Below are 23,336 nucleotides of genomic sequence, written 5' to 3'. Positions count from 1 at the left end.
TAGCCATTACGGAGTGGGAAACTGAGCATCACGGTAACTGTAATACAAAACAGTTGGAGAGACATGCATACCTATGGTAGCTTAACAGTAACACCACTTGCATTATTGGTGATGCCCAAAAGTGTGGTATTGTATCAAAAGGGGGCAGTTCTGCCCAAAGAAAGACCATGTCAGACCATGTCAGCCTGGCTCAAATACATACTAGGCTGTCTGACAGGGCCTCACAAGCATAGTGTGCTTTTGGTCTCTTCATGCAGGCTATTTATCATCTGACATTTTGCATAGTACAAACATCTTTTGTTCCACTCACACTAAACAGATTAGGGATATTTTCCAACAAATATTGGGACAATTTGGAGGCATGGAAACATTAGCCATCATTTCTATTTGCAGTATTTTCAAATCTTACAACTACTCAATATTTAAGGAAAAATTTAAGTCAAATTTTCATGGTAGAAAACAAAAAATAAACATCGTATATGTTTTGCCTCACCGTTCCAAAACTTGAGGGCAGAGAGATATAAAAGTAAGTTTGTGTGTAAGCTAAAGCCAGAGATATTAAACAGGGTGCATGTTTTAAACGAACACTATATGCACCAGAACTACTACAGTTCAATGTAGTAGTAATGTAGTGTAGCATATAGCCTGTCATTGTAGCATCAACAGTGTAAATGCTTACACTGTTGCCTAAGGCCACCTATGCATGGAATATAGAATGCTCCTCAACTGGGGCATTGACTCAATACACCTCTATGAGTAGATGCTGATTGGCACAACTCCGCTTATTGCCGCGCATGAACACTAGCCTGCCAAAGCTTCCATACAACATTGGATTGGCTGAGATCATCAGTAATGATCATCTCAGCCCGGGAAACCGAGCAACTGTACTGAGACCAGAACATGGGGAATAATTTAAATCAAGGAGGACACTATAGCGTTCGGAATACGTTTGGTGCTTCTAACTCTATAGTTCGTGTTCCTTTAATGAAAATGCTCAACTTGTTAATGAAATCCGATTAAAATGCCTTAGAATATCAATAAAACATGTATTTTGTACAGTGAGTAAACATGTAGTTTAAGAACTGCAACAATGATATGCTTGGCACTATTAATGAGTTCGGAGACAAGGCATCATTGAATGAGCAGGATACAGACAGGCACTTATTTCTAGGCTACAAGGGCATCAAAGGCCAAGGTCAGTCATGATTACTACAGCTACAGAAATGTTTATAGCCATGCAATTTACACAATTAAGGTTTAGGGACTGAACAAATGTCTGTTTAGACGTGCCTGAAGTATGCTTATTTAAAAATATGATACTTGTAAGTTAACAGTTAAATGCAATTTATCAAAGATAATGCATAAAAGGAAGTCAAATGCAAACTGATAAAGGTCTTTAATTACGTAAAAAGCAATAGATCTATCCAAACAGGGGGAATTATGTTTACAGACGCTTTCCTGTTTACTAATGTAACCTTACTAAAACAATGATTTAACCATGCAATCATCAGAAAGCAATTAGATGCAGCATACAGTGTTTTAATAGGATTGTGACGGAATGTCAACATAACACTTCATAGGTATAAAAAGTAGAATTACTTTTGGACTTTCTTTAAAATCTAGCTGCCTCTTACCTTCCCTGGGATTAATTTATTAACTAAAATACTTATAAATGACAGAATAACATTGAAATAAAATTGGGTCTACTAGTTTAGATGCATCATATATATTTTTGGATCAGTTGTAACCAATATGTAAGCTCTCTAGTTGTGAAAAGGCAGTTCACACAATGCTCAGCGAGCAAACACTTCTCTTTTAGGGTGACAGCAGTATTTGAAGAGATCAGTTTAATATCTTAGATTCTAGGCGATGGATTATGTAGGGAAGCTTAGAAAAATCTAACACGAATAGTGTTTCATAATAAAGAACATGTAAAATGCTATTTTTTTTTGTTTTTGTTTAAAGGGATCCTATAGTGCCAGGAAATCAAACCCGTTTTCCTGGCACTACAGGTTCCTGGAGTGTCCCCCTCCCTCGGCGCCCCCCTTCAGCCACTTCCCTGAATCCCTCAGCGCTGGGTCAGGCTCCACCCACGCTCCTCCCCCACTGTCAGCCAGTGGGGAGACCTAATGCGCATGGGCAGGCAATAGGCGCGTGTGCATTAGAACTCCTCATAGGAAAGTATTATTCAATGCTTTCCTATGGGGAGATACTGACGCTGGAGGTCCATGAGGACGTCCAGTATCAGATAACGGACCAAAAGTCAGTTTAGATCCGGAAGCCCTCTAGTGGCTGTCTGTTAAGACAGCCACAGAGTGCAGAGTTAGAGCTGCAATGTAAACATTGCAGTTCTCTGGAACTGCAATGTTTTACATTGCAGCACTAAGTGCAGAAGAGACAGCACCCAGACCACTTCAATTAGCTGAAGTGGTATGGGTGCATACAGTGTCCCTTTAAGTATTTGTTTAAAATCCCTTTGTTACGTAAGCAGCCACATACGTTATAAATTCAAGCAAAGATTAATTAATTGGTTGATTGGTTGATCACTGAGAAAGTAGGTCACCTCCTTCATACATGAAAAGTCAATCTTCATTGTTATTACTACACGTGCACATACTTAAGGGACACTAACCACAATACATATTTTTGTAGGGCTTTGGTGCTAGGTGGTCACGGTTGCAGTGCCTTTGGGTTTTTGTCAAGCATTTAATAGACCACTAAATTCACCCAGACCACTTAATCCTTTTAACCTGCAGATGAAAACACTGTAGGTTTTTTGTTGTTGTTTTGTAACAGCAATATTTACTTTGTTTTCCAGACAGCCACCAGAGATGCTTCCCCTGCACTAACCAAGTAAATTTCAGTCACGTGACACAGACGCATCTAGGAAATCACTGAATACAATACTTTCCTATGGCGAATTTTGGTGCACATGTGCATCATGTCCCTAATGCTCCTCTATCATTGGACCAACAATGGAGGACATGACATTACTAGAAGGAAGAGGAGAGTCACAGGGCTGGAAAAAGGATAATAAAAATCTTTAAATGTATTTATTTTTTTTAAATATTAAAAAAAAGAGGGGAAGCCTATACATAAATATGAACAGGGACACAATAGGAAAAAAATAAATTAATAAATTCCCCAGCATTCTCATCCTTCTCCCTCTGCTTACAAGTACATAATACAGAGAAGGTGCACATGAACGGATTATAGATTATAGTAAATTTCTATTGCACTGACAAATATATATATATATATATATATATATATATATAAAAAATATATATTTATTTCTTTTTCCTCTTCTACAGCAGAGTAGCAGAGTAGCAGACTTAGCGGGGCTAGGAAGTTTAGCCTCCTTGTATTAGAACCACTACAATATAATTTTACCGTGCAATTATATACAGGTAATAAAGGAAGTGAAATTATTTCTAATGGCATTAGATGTAGAGGTGGCCTTAAAATGTCATGGACTTATAGAAAATGAAAGAAAAGATTTTGTCAATTCCTACAGGCACTGCTAGGGCAACTAAAGATTTGCTCTATGTGTGAGTACAGTAGTGAAGTGAGCTCCTGTTGGTTGAAACACCAGGAGCTGAAGAAAGAAAGTTGCCTGCAAAGGAGAGGTTTGCTCAAGTATAACTACCGTTGACTGATGTCACCTTGCAAAATATGCAAAGACACCTAAAGGTGACAGAGCTGCTTTAACCAATAACCACTCTTTTATAGTTAAGTAAATTCTAGTTCTGCACATTTCAAAATTTTATTTTGTGCCTTCTGCGGCTGCTATGATCAAAGACACCTGCTAGGAAAATAATAGCTTTTAAACCAAAGATAAGAGCGGACATAACAGGAGGTTAGCACTTTGGGCAGTTTTGCGTATCTTTAGTTGTTGAGTTTTGTCCACACCTTCACTTACAGATGGCTGCAACAACTGAGCTTTATCACATTTTAATGGAATCTATTCCACCAGCTGTTTCCAACTGCTTTAGGCACTTCGAAGCCATGAATGTAACTGGAAAAGTATTCTGGAACAGAATGTCAACTTATATCATACAGAGGGTGTGAGTGTTACAAACATGGGGAAGCTCAGTTTTGGCAGTGCTGACAAACCAGATACATTTAAATTAGAGGAAATAAGCAGCAGTCTATACACAAGTAGTATTAAAATGGGGTTTAAAGAGAAAGGTCTCTAAATTAAATGGAAGACACAAAGAAAATTATTAGATTGCAAGAACTAACAAGCCATAAAACCAATAATAGAATTATCTTCTAAGTAGCTGTATTTTGGCCCATAAATAGTTCTGCACAAAAATAAAAAACATAGATCACAGACTCACCGGTGTTTTACAAAAACCTCAATCTCATTTAGCAACACAGAGCTTTGTGTAGATGGAAAAAGATTTAGTTTTGTAAATTAGAAGGTTTAACGCCCCCTGCAGTGTAAAATATTTTCTCAGCTATCTGGTCATAAAATGAATATGATTGGGGATGTTAAGCCCACTTTACCTCATGATCCAACATAATGTAATACTTACAGGGCTTAATATTACTAGGGTGTAGGCAATGTACAAAGAAACTAATCGTATAAACAACTAAAATAAGAGGAACAAGCAATTTCCAAATTATTTGAAGAATGCAAAGAAGGGTGTATTTGCATTAGGAAAGGAGCAGTGGGGGAGATACAGCAGGGAACATATTGACATAAAATACCAAAGAACTAGTTCTTAATGTTGCAGCTGAATTCTTGAGCACAACTGAAGGTTAAACAAGCATAAGTGATGTTCATCACTTCAGGCGTTTTTGAAAGCATTGAGTCCATTTTCTCACATTTCAGCCGCATCCGAGCTGACAAACGAGTCAGCAGGTCAAAGCTTGGTTTTCTTGTGAGTTAGCGTGAACCTCAACTGCGAAAGGATTAACGTATGACCTAACAGAACCTACTCAAGAAGCTAGCAACCCCAATTCATTTTCCTTTTACTTAACTTCTTTGGTGAATACAGTGCCTTAACATGCTAATTTGTCAACTATACATCTGAAAATAGCATGCAAAGGAATCACAAAGGGGAAAATCAATACCAGCATAATGTATAGTGAAGCAATACAGGTCATTGATGTTTGGTAGGATTACTCAAAAACAGGTCCAATCTAGAAAAAGGTATTCGATCTATGCTCAAAACAATGTACTTGTTATTTTATTTTCTCTCTGGCAGGGGATTTCATGAAAAGAAATAATTTTTATTTATTTATTTTTTTACTGTATTTAGTTGAAACTGTTTTGTTTTAACCCCTTCCCACAGTACAAAGTAAAACAAAACAAAAACATTAAATAAAAATTTGCCCTCTATACACTATTGGAGGAACAAGGTGAAGTAACACATTTCTCCAGCATAGCTCTATTCATATTCTCCAGAAGGAATATAAAGTCCTCCCTGCAATTTAAAAAGTACAACTAAAATCACCCAGACCACTACATCTCAATGAAGTGGTCTGGGTGCAGTGGGCCCTTAGTTTTTACCTTGAAATTTAATACATTGCAGTTTTGTAGAACAGACAACCACTAGAAGAGCTTCCACTACACTGAGTGAAACCTGGTCAAGTGACGCGGTGAACTGAAAACATAAACTAAAATGGCATAGTGTTAGAAATACAGGTATAATTTCCTCATGTTTCTATAATCCTTAAGTTTTTTTTTTTTTTTTTAAGAGGCTAGCAGCCAAGGAGAAGAAAGTGGAGGAAAGAGGGATCAAGAAATGTCAGCGTATATTCAAAGCAAGCAATTGTAAATGGTTTTATTTTGGCAATGCGTACATTTATTTGAAAACGTGACTATACTGGCTATTAGTCTGACAGCCAGTAGATGCATTGCCTTCTTAAGGTCTTCAGTTTTTGTACAGTACAATGAAAAACATGGTCAAGACTTCTTATAGTGAAGTGCTGGATTCAATGCTTCTTTATGAGTAAAATTTAACTGGTGGAGTGAGGCATCTGCTACATGTGCTCTGAGTTCTCTGTTCTCCTCCATGAGACGGATTGGTCTTCTGTATGAAAAATACCTCAGCATAAGATAACTGTTAAATATTTTATTTTTTAATCATAAAGGGAGTACGAATCTAAATCTACAAAACAATCAAATGTAAAATGTAGTGCAGAAGAAAAGCCCAAAGAGATCCTTTTAATTTCATCTCTATGACTAAATCACTAGATCATCACTTCTATTCTCAATGAGGAAAGGTTGCTAATTACTCTAATCTTGGTCCCAGGATAGAATGTCCATTTGAAGTATAATGGTTTTGCACATATCTAGACATTACTTTTCTGAATGTACATACTGCTGCTTGTACCTGATAAGATTGATTGCATCAAACCTGATGAGATTTTAGAGATAAATTACTTTACTCTTACGCTTTTCTCTAGATCAGCGTTTTCCAATTGGTGAGAACAAAATTGGGGTTCCGCAGTGATTTGCCCATCAGGTGGCCCATGCACTTAGAGCCACCCGATGGGCATTGCTGCACAGGGACCCGGTCAGCGCCGCAGCCGATTAATAGCACAATCGGGTCCTCGTAGTATGGGATGCTGGGAGGAAGTAACGGACGGTTACTTCCTCCCAGCTTCATATAGAAAATGCTGCACTGGAGGGAAAGATGCAGCAGCCAGGAGTGAGCAGCTCCCCCCCACACACACACACCAGCCTCAGCCAGCAAGTCACACTTCTGCAGACAACAGGTATGCGAACAGGAGGGTGACTGCATATATACATTGACATGTGTGTGTATTTGACAGTGTGTGTGTGGCACTGTGTATCTGAGTGCATGTGCCAGTGTGTGTCACTGTGTGTATCTTTCAGTGTGTGTGTAGGTGTGTGAGCGTGTATCTGACTGTTAAGGTGTGTGCAAGTGTATGTCCCTGTGGGTGTCAATGTGTATCTGAGTGTGTGTATGCGTGTGTCAGTGCCAGGTTGTGTATCTGTGTTTATGTGCCACTGTCTATCTGTGGTTTAATGTGTTTCTGAGTGTCAGCGTGTATCTTTCGGTGTATCTGTGTGTTAAGGTGTGCGTGTGTCACTGTGTGTATCTGAGTGTGTTTGTGTCTGTTTGTGTATATGTGTATATCTACGCCAGTGCATCTGTGTGTCAAGTGTTCATGTGTCAGTGTGTATCTTTGTGTGTGTATGAATGCGTGTATATCTGAAGTGTGTTTGTGTGCATCTCCGTGTTAATGTGTATGTATATCTGTGTAAATATGTATGTGGCATACATCCCAGCAAACGCAAACCAAACAGGGGGTGGGGGGGGTCTACGATGTTGATACACTATGTCAAAGGGTTCCACTGAAAAAATTAATTGGAAACCTCTGCTCTAGATAACTTACTGTCTGCCCACCAGCTACAAGCGCCATGTATTTTTCTTCCATGAAACAAGGAAGCCTCACACTAAGGTAAGCAATTTGCAGGACAAAACATGCAATCCTGGTAACCGTTATATACCTATTACAAATTTAACAAGATTTCATGTTTATATACTTTGAACCTCATGATAAATTATAATGAATCCAGAAGCACACATACGAAATCACTCCATACTTCCCCATGAATATAGTCTACCTTATGTGTCTCTTCCACATACTACTCAAAATAGTAGTTTTATTACGTTTTCTACTACCTTAATATTATCCAAGGTACCTAACAATGCTTAAACTAATTTCAGAAGTTTAAACTGCATCACAATATGTCTATTAACCTACAAAACCGTCAGATGCATTGCCAGAATAAGAAGATCTAAAAGTATGTGGACTGTATAAGCAAAAAAAAAAGAAAGAAAAAAAAATGCATATGTGTTTAGAGATTGCCACTGACATTTTTCCCTGAAACTAAAATGGCATTACGCGATGGCTAGCTACAGCTAGCAAATGGTCTACCCCCGCATTGCTCTCCGGCCCGTGCAAAGCAATAGGCTGAACAAACCATTACTTTTGTTGGCACATGCTACTTCATAGTTTAATATTGCCTTGTAATTTAGCTGACAATTACACATCAATCTATTTTATGAGCCCTGCGGTATTAGGCAGCACCTGCTGAACAGACAGAAGTTTAATTAAAAGGGAGACCATATTGTCTTGCTTTACAAAGCCGGAGGAGCAAGCCAGGAAGTTTACCAGCTGCAGGACATACAGGAAACTGATTTGGTGACCCAAACATTATGGCTAATAAAGCAAACATAAGCAGATGCATTCCTCTACAATTTGAGCAGATATATTTCAATGGGAAAGGGAGCACATATACATGCTTTCAGAACTGGACTATTTGTAACAGTATGCACATTATAAAAAGTTACAGAAGGGTTTAGCAGAGGTAGGTCTACAATACATACAGGTCATGTGTATTGAAGATCTCTTGCTTAAAGGGAAACTCTAGGCAACAAAACAACTTTTTATTTAGCTTAAAGGAGCACTATACGATCAAGAACACAAACATGTATTCCTGAACATTTAGGGTTAAAACCACCATCTAGCCACCCTGAGCCCTTCATTCCTCCCTAAAAATAGTAATATCTTACTTCTATTCAAGCCTAAAGCTGCTGGCTTTGTCACTGTTTCCTTTAGACTTGGCCACTGCCTGCTGACATCAGCAGAAGTGGTAACCTGATGCAATCACAATACTTCCCCATAGGATTGGCTGAGACTGACAAAGAGGCAGATCAGGGGCAGAGCCAGCATAATTCAAACACAGCCCTGGCAAATCAGCATCTCCTCATAGAGATTAATTGAATCAATGAATCTCTATGAGGAAAGTTCAGTGTCTGCATGAAGAGGGTGGAGACCATTAATGTTTGGATGCATTTTAGGCAGCCATGACCCAGGAACGATCTCTAACAGATATCTGAGGAGTGGCCAGTGAAGTTATCACTAGGCTGTAATGTAAACACAGCATTTTCTCTGAAAAGACAGTGTTTGCAGCAAAAAGCCTGAAGGTAATGATTCTACACACCAGAATAAATTCAATAAGCTGTAGTTGTTCTGGTGACTATAGTGTCCCTTTAAGAAGGCAGTTTTGTGTATAGACCATGCCTCTGAAGTCTTAAAGAACAGTTCTCTGCCATTTAGGAGTTAAATCAATTTTCAGTTTTTGCAGCTCTAGCCAAACTTCCCCTGGCTGTGACTGACAGCCTGCATTAAAACAAAATGGTTTAATTTTTTCCATTTTTTAAGATGCCTCTACTTTACATGTTTTTATCGCCTGCTCTGGAAGTTGAACTTTAATTACATTCAGGAGACAAATTCTAAATGAAACAGAATGTCCAATAAAGGAAGAATAAACATTAGAGGACTCTTTTCCTGAACACTTCCTGTAAGTTGTGTTGGTCACATGCAGGGAAGTGTGACTAGTGCTGCATTAACAAAACTGATTAAACTCCTAAATGGCAGATAATGGAGCAGTAAGACTAAGGACTGCACGGACATGATCTATACACCAAAACTGCTTCATTAAGATCAAGATGTTTTTGTTCCTTCAATTTTACCATTTTCACCACACAGCAGTACAAACTTCCAGACACATTAATGTCCCAACCTGCAATGCAACCAGGGCAATGATCCTAGTACATTCAAAGTCCCCGCAGGCCCCCCTCCATTACAAGTGATATCTCAGATTGCAAAAACTTGCATTTTGTGGTTATATATTTTTGTTTCACTGATGTACTATGCTTCTGTTCTGTGACTCGCCAGTTTTGGCTGTTGTCAAAATTGTACTGACAGTCTGACATACTGTACATCTGCTATATTATGAAAACTATAAAATAAAATAATTTTAAAAAAATCTATTTGCTGCCATCTACCACTTAAAGGGACACTATAGTCACCTAAATTACTTTAGCTAAATAAAGCAGTTTTAGTGTATAGATCATTCCCCTGCAATCTCACTGCTCAATTCACGTTATTTAGGAGTTATATCACTTTGTTTCTGTTTATGCAGCCCTAGCCACACCTCCCCTGGCTATGATTGACAGAGCCTGCATGAAAAAACAAAACAAAATATAACATTTTTCACTTTCAAACAGATGTAATTTACATTAAATAATTGTATCTCAATCTCTACATTGAACTTTAATCACATACAGGAGGCTCTTGCAGGGGATTAACATAGCAGGGGATAAGAAAATCTTAATTAAACAGAACTTGCAATAAAGAAAGCCTAAATAGGAAGGAAGTGTTTATGGAAGGCTGTGCAAGTCACATGCAGGGAGGTGTGACTAGGGTTCATAAGCAAAGGGATTTAACTCCTAAATGGCAGAGGGTTGAGCAGTGAGGCTGCAGGGGCATATTCTATACACCAAAACTGCTACATTAAGCTAAAGTTGTTCAGGTGACTATAGTGTCCCTTTAAGATAGAATATAGAAAAAAAAATAGACTATATATTAAATAAATGGCTTATTACAAATAAGAGCACTGGTGTAGTCTTATCTGTGTATGGCTCACAAATGTTACTCCAAGGATCATAACCATTTCAGTGATTTAAAGTGGTCAAGGCACTTTGAGTCTGCGTGTATAGTGGTTCACTAAATGATGACAGGTTTGGCAGGAGTCTTCTGCAGCTCTGAAGATGTATGTACATTGTCAGCTATGCAAGGGGGCTTAGCTCTTGGCAGAGACACGTGTAACCTTTGATAAGCAGTTTGCCCCATTACTGGGTAATCACCATATCAACCACTATGCACCAACAGACTTTATGGTGTTTTAAAAACTTGATACTTAGCATCTTGTTAATGGTTTAAAGAATTTAATCTGTGTTAAATTGAATAATGTTTTAATATATCAGTGTGCCAGCAATAAATGTAGTGTAAAAAAAAAATAATATATCTATTTTCTGAATCTCCATTTCTGAATCTCATTTTATGGTTAATTTCAGATGGATTCCCATGTTACCAGAACGTATAAAGGACAGAGGTCTCTTAACAGATAAGAATTATGGTCTCCATCTCTGCATAAAAGAGATGGATAAACATCAGGAACATCAGGTATCTTAAACTGGTCATGTAGCCAGAGAAAGCCACCTTTGCTGGAAGAAGAGAGACATAAATAACTGAATGACAGCTAAGGTCAAATTAAACTTCTCTTAAACTTAAATTTGCTTAAAAACAGAAGGGCCTAACTAGGAGTTCCCACTGGCCTACTGTAAGATCACCAGCAATATTTGTGTAAGTGTATGGTATGTGTCCCATTTTAAGAACTGGCATTTGCATTGGTCTATTGTATGTCTTGTTTTATGTAATTTTAGCATGGTGTCACATTTGTCTTTTCAATATTAAAATATTAATAATCTAACCATGTCTTAAGGTTAGCGAGTTAAGATACTAAAGCCAAAAGAGACAAGATTGTAATTAGTGTTACCAGACTTGATTTTACAGGTTTGCCATAGTTTTATATTATTAGCATTCAACATCATATTGGAGTGATAATGGAAGCCTATGTTTGGCGTCGCCAAGCTGGGCATGGTGACACTAAACGCTCAAGAGATGCATTGATTCATTGAATTTCTATGAGGAGATGCTGATTAGCGCAGCACAACATATTGTCGTGCATGTGCAATAGCCTCCCGATACTTTCCAAGTGGAAAAATTTGGATTGGCTGAGATTGACAATATCAGCCATGGAGGCAGTGTGAGTCGCAGAGACGGAGAGCAGATAACTAAACTCACCTTTTGACTCCACATGGAGAGGTGGGGAGGTGTTACCGAAACATCTATTTTAACACTATAGTTTTACTTTAATCCCTAAACCAACTAAGTGAAAGAGAGAGAAGTGATCAATTCATAAGCAGAAACTTGAGAATTAAAACACATGGTATAGCCTCCAGTATGAAAATATACAGGTGTTGAATGCAAACGAATACTATGAAAGCAGGGCAAACTTGTCCTTGAGTGAAAATACTAATCTCTCAGCAGCTGAAGGAGAAGAACAAACTCACCCTAGAACAGACTGTTGTCAGTAAAATGTCTTTTACCGATTTTGAGATTTGTCATTTAAACAGTGTAACATTTAAAAACAGCATAAAAAAAAAAATAGCTAGTACGTGACAAAGGTATAATTCAGTGCACAGTTTAATGTTCCAGGACACCTAAAATACCAAAAACCTAGAGGGTAAAAAAAAAAAAAAAAAGTGCTGAAAAATGTAATCCTACTGGTATGTTCAGAAAGACCAGGCACGCCACCATGCAGTTTATTTGTAAATTTAAGCTTGCTTTTTTTTTTTCCCTCTTTCAAAAACTCACCAGTTAAGTAAAGACAGAACAAGGAAAAAAGTTTAAAACATTATTTCTAGAGCAAATGTCAGGCTATTATGTCCTTGTTATCTTGTAATTTCAGATCTGTATTTCACGTGACCTAGAAGTAGCACTACCACTTGACTTTAGTTTTTTTCATGACATAAGTTTAAAACAATAAAGTAATTATTTTTATGTATGCAATATATGGTATGTTTAGGTGGAATTACCACTTAAAGATCTGTTAATATTCCAGTATTAGAACACCTAGGAATTGCATAAAAATTTTCAAGGACACAAAAAGGAAGGGGGGGGGGGGGGAGGGGGGGGCGCAATTGAACCAGCAAAAATTACATATTAGATTGATGCCACCCATAAGAGCCAATGTAAGGGCAGGTCCTTTAAGCATGAGAGATACATGCAGTAGTTTTGTAGTACATACTACCTCTGCACTGCATTTTTGCCCAATGTGTATTATAAATGTATTTTATTATGAGGAAATAAAATCCAAACCATTTAAAGTGTCATTTGTGCATGCTCAAGAATTTAAAGGAGCTCTCTGAGCACTAGAGCATTCTATAGTATGGAGAGAATGCACAGTAGTGGTTATGGTGCTTGAATTGTTCCTTTGATGCATACATGCTTATTTCAAGCAGAATATGGAACCTTGTTTGGCAAAAACAGCGTTTTTTCTAAAGCCAACTGTTCACCCTTGTAAAAGTTATTCTTTATTCTGTTACATGACTTTGAACCTAAAAGTGTTATATCCCTAAAGAAGGGTATTGGAAACATCTGTTTTATATAGTGTATTCCTCTTTTGTTCTTGATTTTATTTTTGATTTGATTTTGCCTCTCAAACCTATCGAGCATTACTTTTTCTAGAAAATGTTTAAATTGCCTTCTTTACTAGACATCATAATTACAAAAATTAGTCAAGACTAATGTTCACTTTATTCAGCTTTTCCTTCATTTTGTAACCAATATGATTCTGAAAAATATTGGATACAAAAAAAGGGATTGTTTTAGGTTGTATAACACATTATGAATCCTACTTTTTGCATCCCTTTTAAAGTGATGAAGCAAAACAAAATAAGTATGATTGGCAGATTTTTAAAAAAGGATTTTCAAGGTCAAGAATACATATACAATTCAAAAGTTGCATCCTGCTGAGAGGCAGATGCACCTTTGCATACCTCATACTGGGTTAGGTTGATGAATATCAAAGATTTGCCAGTTCAAGGCTTTTTAAAATCATAGAACTGGAAACTAAGTGGCCATTTTCCATATTGTTTCTGTTAGTGCACTTTCATAGAAGAAGCCCCTTTCGTGTCAAATAGGATATAAACACACTGAAATCTTTTATTCAAATGCTTACTCTTAGCTATAGAAAAACAGTGGGTGGAATTTATGAAACATTTGTAAATTGTAGTCTTTAAAAATATGGGAACAAATACTACAGAGTTACAGAGTTCCGTTTTTCCCAGTTTATTTTTATGATTTGTTTACTCATTGCATATTTAAAACGGCTAGATGTAAACATATCCACCCTTCCTATGCAATGTGATGACAGTGGACGAAAATAAAAAAATTAAAATGATCTGTGTTAACATTAATATGCCAAATTTTACCTGCTACTCTGCATAAAATATGACTGAATTGGAGTAATGTTTAGCCTAAACCTTTGTCATGAAAGGGATGATGGGCATACCACCTCTAGGCCAGGGACTACATCTCCCATAAGGCGCTAGTCTTAATGCTGGCAAAGCATCAGAGGAGATTTAGTCCACAAAATCTGGAGTGCCGAAGGTTGCTTACTCGGCCCTATGCGGTGGTTCGTGCCCCAAAACTATGTGCATTTTATATTTTCCTGTGTAGTCACTAGATTTCTAAATGACAAACATATGTAAACAAATGTGGTCTTTCTTTGGAAGTTCCATCATGTAGTGTTCATGACCAGAATATTCAAAAGGGCCAAGGGAAAAAAGTTTGTATTGTGTAAAAGTTGTTTCCCTGTGTAGATCCGTTACTGAAACTCTAATGTTTGAAAAGGGTGCTTGAGGATCTGCAAGGTTTGTAAATTTACAGGCTGCACTGCATCACAAGAACTAAATTTAAACTGACACCAACCACAAAAACAACTTTAACTTAGTAAAGTGGTTTTGGTGAACATATCATGCCTGTGCGGGATCTTCAATTATCTGCCATTTAGGATGTAAAGCGGCTGTCACCACCCCCACGGGAGTTTCATTTTTTAAATGAAATACTCACATTGACTTTTTTGTAATTTCACTGAAATTCCATCATAGTCAAAAGATATCACAAGGCAAAGTAGGGACTACATTGTCTTATGCATTTTTCCTACGCTTGGGGAAAAAAACCCTGACAGATGGCAAAGTTACTGGCATCAGGTTTTGTAAATTCTTCCAGTCATAACTAGTGATAGCTGTGAGAAAAAAAGTCATGGTCTATGGAGGCTCCTGTGATCTTCCAAAATCTTACAGACATCAGTGTTTACTACCACACACACATTAGAGAACTGACATGGGTTCCTGGCAGATGAAGCTACAGAACCTGAAGATAATACAACAGATTGAGATCATGGCAGCTACGAAGAACAGATTCAGGTAAGTAAAACTTACTTTCCCCACACACCAAGCAGTGATGTCACCATTAGGTTACTTTGCAAAATACGCAGATGACCCAGAGATGCTTTAAGTCACCGTTTATGCAGTCCTAGTCACACCTCCCCTGCCTGTGACTTACACAGCCTCCTTAAACCCTTCCTGTAAAGAAAGATCTAATTTTCAAACTTTTTTTGTACAGTGTGTTCAATTAAGAATAGCTCATCTCCCACTAGTTAAAGTTCAATAAACAGAGCAGGAGAGTAGGAGAGAATAACCTCAAGTAAACTGTGCCGTAAGATCTGATTGAAAATGTAAAAACTTTTTTTTATATGGAGGTTGTAAATCACAGCCAGGGGAATGAAACTAGGGTTGCATAAACAGAAACAAAAGTAGTATAGCTCCTAACTGGCAGAGGCTTATGCAGTGAGACTACAGGAAATGATTGATACACTAAAACGAGTTCATTAAACTAAAGTTGTGTTGTTGCTCAGAGTATCCTTTTAAGGTGATTGTTAAAATTAGGCTTAGATACCAATTCTTACACAGTAATGGAAATTCAATCTATAAATCTAAAACTAGATTTTCCATCTCTCTTTGCTCCAGTGCAGGTTTAATAATAAATACAATTTAAAAAAGTGTTTGCCATCTTGGCATGACTGATACTGCTGGAAAGAGGTACACTAGCTGCATCAGTGGTGGCTTTGGACCAGTATATATATCAGGTAAGTATTTATGCATCCATATAGCTTGAGCACAATCCAGGTTTGTTATTAAATTGCATCACCAAAAGACAATGTATCAAATATACCCACTAGATGGCAGGCAAAGTCATTAAGCTGAACATATTTAAAAGTCAGACATTTGTTTAGTGCCTCCCGTGACAGTCTGTTAGTTCAAAAGGACTGAGGATGCAGAAAAAGTGTATTTAGGACATTAATACAAGTTTTGCAATGTGTGACAAAACTAAGCAATGCTGTGGTAGTAAGATAGTTGCAACACCCAAAGTCTATAAAATATGCAACGAATGAACTTCATGTGTCTTCACCAAGACCTTTAACAACCAATAATTACTGAGGAATTTGCTGGCACTATATAAATAAAATAATATAACTACTACCGTGTTTCCCCGAAAATAGGACCTACCCCGAAAATAAGCCCTAGCCGAATTTTCGGGGTGGGCTGCAATATAAGCCCTACCCCGAAAATAAGACCTAGGCATTTTACCTTTGGCGGGACTTCCTTCTTCTATGAGGAGGGGGAGGAGCGTTGCGGGCCGCGGCATCGCGCAGCGTGATGACGACGTGCGCAGCGTGATGACGACGTGCGCAGCGCCGTCAGTCTGCCTTCACGGATCTTCAGCGGAAGGATCCATTCCGGGCGGTGAGGCACCCAGTGGTCGGACTCTTTGAACTGTGAGTAGATACCGGTATTTTATGTCTGGGACTTAATTAATTAAAGGGGGGGTGAATTAATTAAAGGGGGGGTGAATTAATTAGAGGGGGGTGTGGATTAATTAGAGGGGGGGGTGTGGATTAATTAGAGGGGGGGTGTGGATTAATTAGAGAGGGGTGTGGATTAGAGGGGGGTGTGGATTAGAGGGGGGTGTGGATTAATTAGAGGGGGTGTGTGGATTAATTAGATGGGGTGGATTTATTAAAGGGGGGTGGATTAATTAAAGGGGGGTGGATTAATTAAAGGGGGGTGGATTAATTAAAGGGGTGGTGGATTAATTAAAGGGGTGGTGGATTAATTAAAGGGGTGGTGGATTAATTAAAGGGGTGGTGGATTAATTAAAGGGGGTGGATTAATTAGAGGGGGGGTGGATTAATTAAAGGGGGGGTGGATTAATTAAAGGGGGGGTGGATTAATTAAAGGGGGTGGATTAATTAAAGGGGTGGTGGATTAATTAGAGGGGGGTGTGGATTAATTAAAGGGGGTGGATTAATTAGAGGGGTGGATTTATTAAAAAGGGGGGGTGGATTAATTAGAGGGGGTGGATTTGTTAAAGGGGGGGTGGATTAATTAGAGGGGGGGTGGATTAATTAAAGGGGGGGTTCAATGTACATACCGGTACCGTAAATAAATAAGCCCTACCCTGAAAATAAGCCCTAGTGTGTTTTGTGTGACTAAAATTAATATAAGACCCGGTCTTATTTTCGGAGAAACACGGTATCTTCAGACAGTTGATATAGTTCTTTCAAATAGTGTGTGAATGCGATCATTTATTAAAGTAACAAACTCCAGAGCAAAAATGTAAATAAATAAAAATGAACAAACATTTGCCTATTCTATACTTGGAAACACTGTTTATGAATTTTGGTATACAATATGCCAGTGTTTTCTGCTAAATTTAAAGTATCCAGACAGCTTATTTCCTTTAGAAAATTGATGCAGACACATCCTGTTTTAATTATAACCAGACAACACCACCCACTTCCCACATACTTCCTCTCCGGGAAGAAGGGAATCTAACAGTAATCCATTGAATCCTGCAATCTTTCAGAAGGGAGTGAGCAGATAGGAGTCTATTGGGATAGACAGATACAATAGTGGTTCTAGTGAAGCTGTCCGGAAGCATCATACAAACCATATTGGTCAATAACATCAGGAAAAAAATTAAAAACAATATATCTTTTCTGAAATGAATTGCTTTAAAAAAAAAAATAAAAAAAAATTCTGTAGGACTTCCTGTAAAATTATAGGGTATTCCATAACTCTCAAGTGTCCCTATTTAAAAGATACTGTCCCTGTTTTAAGCCCCAAAGATTCCTCTTTTCTGGAAGCTCTATATAGTCGGTGCGTGAGTGAATAACAGAGAACCACAGAAACAAACTCGCAGTCTTTAATCTACAATAAATGTGTTTAGCAATAAGTCTGTAAATCTTATGCACATCGCTTATTCTAAATTACATTTTAGTTAAATTGTTATTAGTAGGTCACCTAAGATTTCTCATAACAGCCCTGCACCTAACCACCCCTCCAGATGTACAGCATTCTGTTTTTGATTTACAGCATGTATGTCATGTGAAATATATGCATGCCATTTCACGGTTGTATCTCTCTAGATCTGTGTGTTAATTGATGTGAATTTATTGCAAATTTAACAATTTAGTGGACTTGCAGTAATTGAAAGGAGAGGGCAATGATAGTGAAGTGGATAGATGAAAAGGTGTAGGGAAGAATGGGCATTAATAAAGCAGAGCTCAGAGATAGAATAGTGAAAGCAGCCAGCTCATCTCTCTTTCTGCTAAAAGGCACACAACAAATAAAAAGACCAACGCCTGTACTTGACCACCGTATCACTCCCATGTGATCACTGAGTAGTAACAAGAAGGTTCTACCAGTGAACAAGAAATCCCAAAATTGTGAGGCTGGAACTGCTGCACAAAACATGAACTAAATCCATAATGCCCCTTTTCTGTTATTTAATCCACCATCCCCCAAGTTCGTGTCATTTTGCAGCTGCTAAAGCATGAAGTTCCTTAGAGCGCACACACACACATCTTTTTGCAGTTTTGCAGCTGAGTGTGAATTGCATGAAACAGGGCCGAGAGTAAACGATTACTTAGCTCTGTGTATTATATACCTCACAAGTTTAGAAGGGAGAAGTGAGAGTTGTATGAACATGTCTGTAAGAACTCCAAATGAAATGCCTGTTACAGAACAGCAGTGCCTGGTCCTGGTACTGACGGTATATACACATTGTCTAGACAACATTTCCATTTGCCAAAGAGACTTCTGGAAATTTAATATTATATACATATATCCATTCCAAATAAGGCAATACAAGCAAAGTAAGAAAGTGATCTGATCAAAATGTAGCACTACAAAATTATGCTATTTAATTCTAGAGTTTTACCTCTAAATTACACTTTTTACTTGTAGTCACGCCACATACCTGAATATTAGCTACTGCAGCAGCATTTCTTCTAGACAGAAAATTATATGCTTCATCTTACAGTTAACAGCAAGCTGAAAGGCATCAACTACTAATCACCCTCCACTATGACAGGGAATGGGCAGGAGCATCAAGATAAGAGGTGCTGAATAAGAACCATGAAACTAGTTCTAAAAGCGGCTCATGTTCAAGGGTCAAGAAACTACAAGATTCTCATTATTGGTGCAATGGGTCCACTTGAAAAAGGGCTGTGTTAGCTTGGTGTGCATGCAAGTCATGCAGACAGGGTGGCTATATCTAATGATGTGCTTAATAGAGAGATTTGTCTATAATGTACTCAGAAAGATCAAACTCAAAATGGCAGCACATGAGCTACAAGATTGATAAATCAACAAAGGAGAGCCCAAGCACAAATAGTGCAAAGGTTTTTTGTATTTTATATCAAAGTATAAAAATAAATACTTTAATAAGGATAAAAAGAATAGTTTCACACATGCATTGTAACACCATATCATTATGCTCAATATTTTGTACTCTAAATCTCTTCAAGGAATACTCTTTCAGCCTTTCAATCTCTCTGTGTTGATACATTAATCTGTAGGTGTGTGAGCTCTAATTTCACATTTCTACCATCAGTGAAATACCAGTGTCATGTCTATATTGCTATGATAGAAAAAAGAAATTGCTTTTCTTTTTTCACACACTGAAAGAGAAACTCTGAGAGGAGGGGGGAGGGGGATTAACAGATGCCGCGTTGGACAGAGTATAGCATTATAAAGTTGTGAGATTATATAGATGTGTGAATAAAAGCAAGAGTCATCCGAAACACCAAATTTTGCAGATAACATGGCTGTGAAAATGTCATTTCATGGCAAAACATTCAAAATTATCAATACTCCTATAGTGTAGAATACAGTTGGTATTACAGAATGTTTGCAGGCACACAATTCTGGCACTGGAAGTGTGCCAATACATATACTTTATAAATACAGATACACATGGCTGCATAAACACACACCATTTCCAAGTACAATGTGTATATAACATTAATAGGGTACTAACACGGTATGGTTACATTTAATAATGAGAAAACACAGAACACGTGTGGCAAGTTAAAAAGTTGTTTTCACGCAAATGTTACCTAGTGAATTGTAAACTACAGGTGTTATTTTAATCTGTCAGCACAGTTACATACAACTGGTAAAGAGACAGTTAAAGGACAGTGCCAGAGAATGGTTGTGTTAAACATAACTACCTATATATAAACCTTATATGCTATTTGGTAATGGGCCTCAGGCCCATGAGACATTTTACAGAGTACAGTATAAAAAAAAACCAAAAACACCTGAAGCTCCTGTTCGCTGATATACATCCTCTGAACCTGAACATGCTGCTTCAAAAAATGTTACATTAGTTTAACGGCTTGCTCAGGGCCCTTTGGAAATTCTGCACTATCCTTCACGCTGCAGTTTAAAGGGTCTTTAGGTTGCAAAAGGCAACAGGAATATACGTTTTCACACAGACACAAGCTGACTGGACAATCAATATGACTTGACTTAAAAGTTGCTGTGTGGTGCACAGTCCCTGTATACTGAATGATCTTTGTATCTGGTAGGCACAGCATGGATATTTACAGCCTTATTTAATCAATAGACTAACCAACAGAGGGATTGTAAGGGACAGGCTTATTGCAATACAAGGCTGTATATGAGAACAGGACTGGAAATCTCAATTGGTCCACATGTCTAATGGTTAAGTACAAATATTTAGTAGACATAAGAAATAACCCCACATTCCCATTTTCATTGTACTAGGCAAACTACCCAAGGCATAACATTGCAGGGATGAGGTGAGCATTAAAGGTTAAACTTTATGGACTTTTTTTCAACCTAGATTACTATGCAACTATATATGATCCCACTTCCTTAAAAGGGTCAAAGAAACAATGAATGGTCCTTCACTCTCCAATAAAGCATTCTGGTTTTACTGGTATACCAACGGGTTTCAGAAATATAAAAAACACTGTATATAATACAGTATAGTATAGTAAGTATTTACAATGTTGCTAAAATAATAACTCTCAGACTCCTATTCAATGCTTTCCTATGGGGAAGGCCTAATGTGTGCACAGCGATCAACGTGCATGCACATTAGGTCCCCTCTTGTGAGGATGTCAGAAGTGATGGAAACAGAGCCAGAGCGGAGAGATCTCAGCACAGGACTAAGGCAAGTGGGAAAAAAATGATTTTTTTTTTTTTTTAACCCTTTGATAGGTGTGGGGTGGAGATTAGTGTACTTTTAAAAAAAAAAAAATGAGGATTTTTGGGGAATTTAATATTCTTAGATCAAAACATCCAAAGTGGACGCATAGCTAAGATTTTAGGCCATAAATTTGAAATTCGCACTTTTCTAAATAACCCTGAATGTCTCTACCATGATTAACAACATATTTACAAGAGATTATTTATATCTTTCATTCAATAAATTCTCTATATGCAAGCACTGGCTAGTAAGCAAAAGATCCTATTCTGAGACAGCTATTAAGTGAATGCAAGTTCCAATTCAATGGTGGCTATAGTGGTAGTAACTGCTGATGTATGGGATAGATCTGATAGAAAAAATAGCTAGATAAGTTGGATAACAAGACATTGGTGAACATTTACAATAGAATGCCATCAAGTAATTTGAACAATCATGAGACCATGAGACAGAACATAGAGAAGATTTTATTGTTTTCCTTAACCCCTTAAGGTCCAAACTTCTGGAATAAAAGGGAATCATGACATGTCACACGTCATGTGTCCTTAAGGGGTTAAGCAGGTATCACATATGCATCGTTTAGATTAAAGCAAACACTTTTTTTTTTTTTCACAAAGCAGCTTGGAGTACCAAATATACTATTAGCTGCTATGGACTGCTTCTCTCATAAAAGATAATGAGAGTCTCCAAGATAGACGTGAATAGAGCATGCTTTAGCATGTCTCCCAACTGTCATCCTTTTGTCGGGATAGTCCCAAATCTGGGGTCCTGTTCTGCTTTAGTTCCATTGTGTCCTGCATTTGAAAATATCAGGTTACTGTCCCCACGCAGCACTTTGCGAGCGTACCATTAGACGTGCTTACGCTGTGTAGAGGGAAATAGCAGCGCTCTCTACAAATGAATCTAAGCAGGGAGCTGGCCAGGAGGCCATCTGTGAACCTGGCCTGCGTTATGCCAGGCTCACCTTCTCCTTCAGTGGGTTGACCTGCCTACTTTCTGAATGGACATGCCTGTTTAGGGATTTGACCAGTGATGCAATATGGGTCAATGGTGACGTTCCGTGAAAGGCCCATACCCCACCCCAATTCCAGCAAGAGCAAAGTGGGGTGGTATGCTTTAGTTATGTGCATTACAGTTGAGATGGTGTCTCCAAGCAGGAGGCAAGAGACGTATCTGCCATTGCATTAAGTTCTGTAATTCAGTGTCTAGTCACACTGTGAATTACAGTTACCTTGTTTTGGACAGTGTGATTTCAGGTTGTGCAATATTGTCTTGAAACCATTATCTGACATGTGATCCAAAGAGAGACATATTATTCCCAAGTGAAGAAAATTAAACGGAATTTGTATTCTACACACTTCCTCATTTTATATTTGCCATTTCAGCATCTCACAATACAATTTTAGATTTCAGATGAGTGTAGCTTTTCTTTAGTAATATTGACATGCCATACACATATCTATATGAGTGTATGAAAAGATTTAGAACTTTATATGTTTTCCATAAGTTTGCGTCTTTGTATGCTTTGGGGTGCATGTAATGTAAATCAATCTCACCGTGTTTAGTGCTCACTTCTGCAGAGAAGCCATTTCAAGAAACGAAATTAAAGGCTAAGTTATGAAGAAAACCAAGCACACCATAAAGAAATTTAATCCAAAGCCTATCTAGCATATCTAATATTTACCGAACCTGTGGGTACCTGGAGTGTCCCTTTAATCATCTGAAAGCTAGGTTGTAATGTAATGAACCACTATTTGGTTTCAATAAGTTAAAACACACATGCATAATTTCCATCATTGAACAGTGGACACTATCACATGTAAAATTGAAATAAAATGCTTTATGCATTGCATTGTAATTTAGGATTATACACAAAAATTATTATACTTACTGCTGGAACCAGCAACTTTTTAACTTCTTCCACTGCTCTTTTTAGCTTTAGTTCTGCTCTGTTCTGGGAATCTTCCACAGTTATCAATACATGTAGGTCTTCATTAAGGTGCTCCCAGTTTGGCTTTCCCCTGTTTTGTTCCTCCTAACAATCAAAATACAAACATGAGAATTGCATATTTCTTTTCTAACCCTTAAAAACGTAGTCCTAGGGTTCCAACTACCAAAAGAACAGAGAAAGTTAAGACTCCAAGATAAAAAAAGAAAAGGAAGAAAAATAACATCAGACAACATAAAGACAAAATAAGCATTATACTTTTAAACATTATTATTCATTTTACTAATTATAGTGCCTTTGAATCTGGAAGAACACATGTAAATGAAAGCATAGTTATGGAAAT

At 37.7% G+C, this 23,336-nt stretch overlaps 1 protein-coding gene across 6 annotated transcripts in view; it reads right to left on the bottom strand.

Annotated features, from left to right (window-relative positions):
- Window positions 1–23,336, bottom strand: part of QKI (QKI, KH domain containing RNA binding) — a 158,806-nt gene that overhangs the window by 31,583 nt on the left and 103,887 nt on the right. For all 6 annotated transcript variants that reach the window (XR_010086615.1, XM_063443343.1, XM_063443344.1 and 3 more), the window contains exon 5: window positions 22,937–23,080. Coding sequence is in view for 5 of the 6 variants with exons in the window: in XM_063443343.1 (XP_063299413.1) it covers window positions 22,937–23,080 (144 nt within the window). In the remaining variant the exon portion in view is untranslated. The remainder of the gene's footprint in view (window positions 1–22,936; window positions 23,081–23,336) is intronic.

This window comes from Pelobates fuscus, chromosome 2, assembly GCF_036172605.1.
Source record: "Pelobates fuscus isolate aPelFus1 chromosome 2, aPelFus1.pri, whole genome shotgun sequence".
Classification (NCBI taxonomy): domain Eukaryota; kingdom Metazoa; phylum Chordata; class Amphibia; order Anura; family Pelobatidae; genus Pelobates; species Pelobates fuscus.
This window is presented reverse-complemented; position numbering and strand designations above follow the sequence as displayed.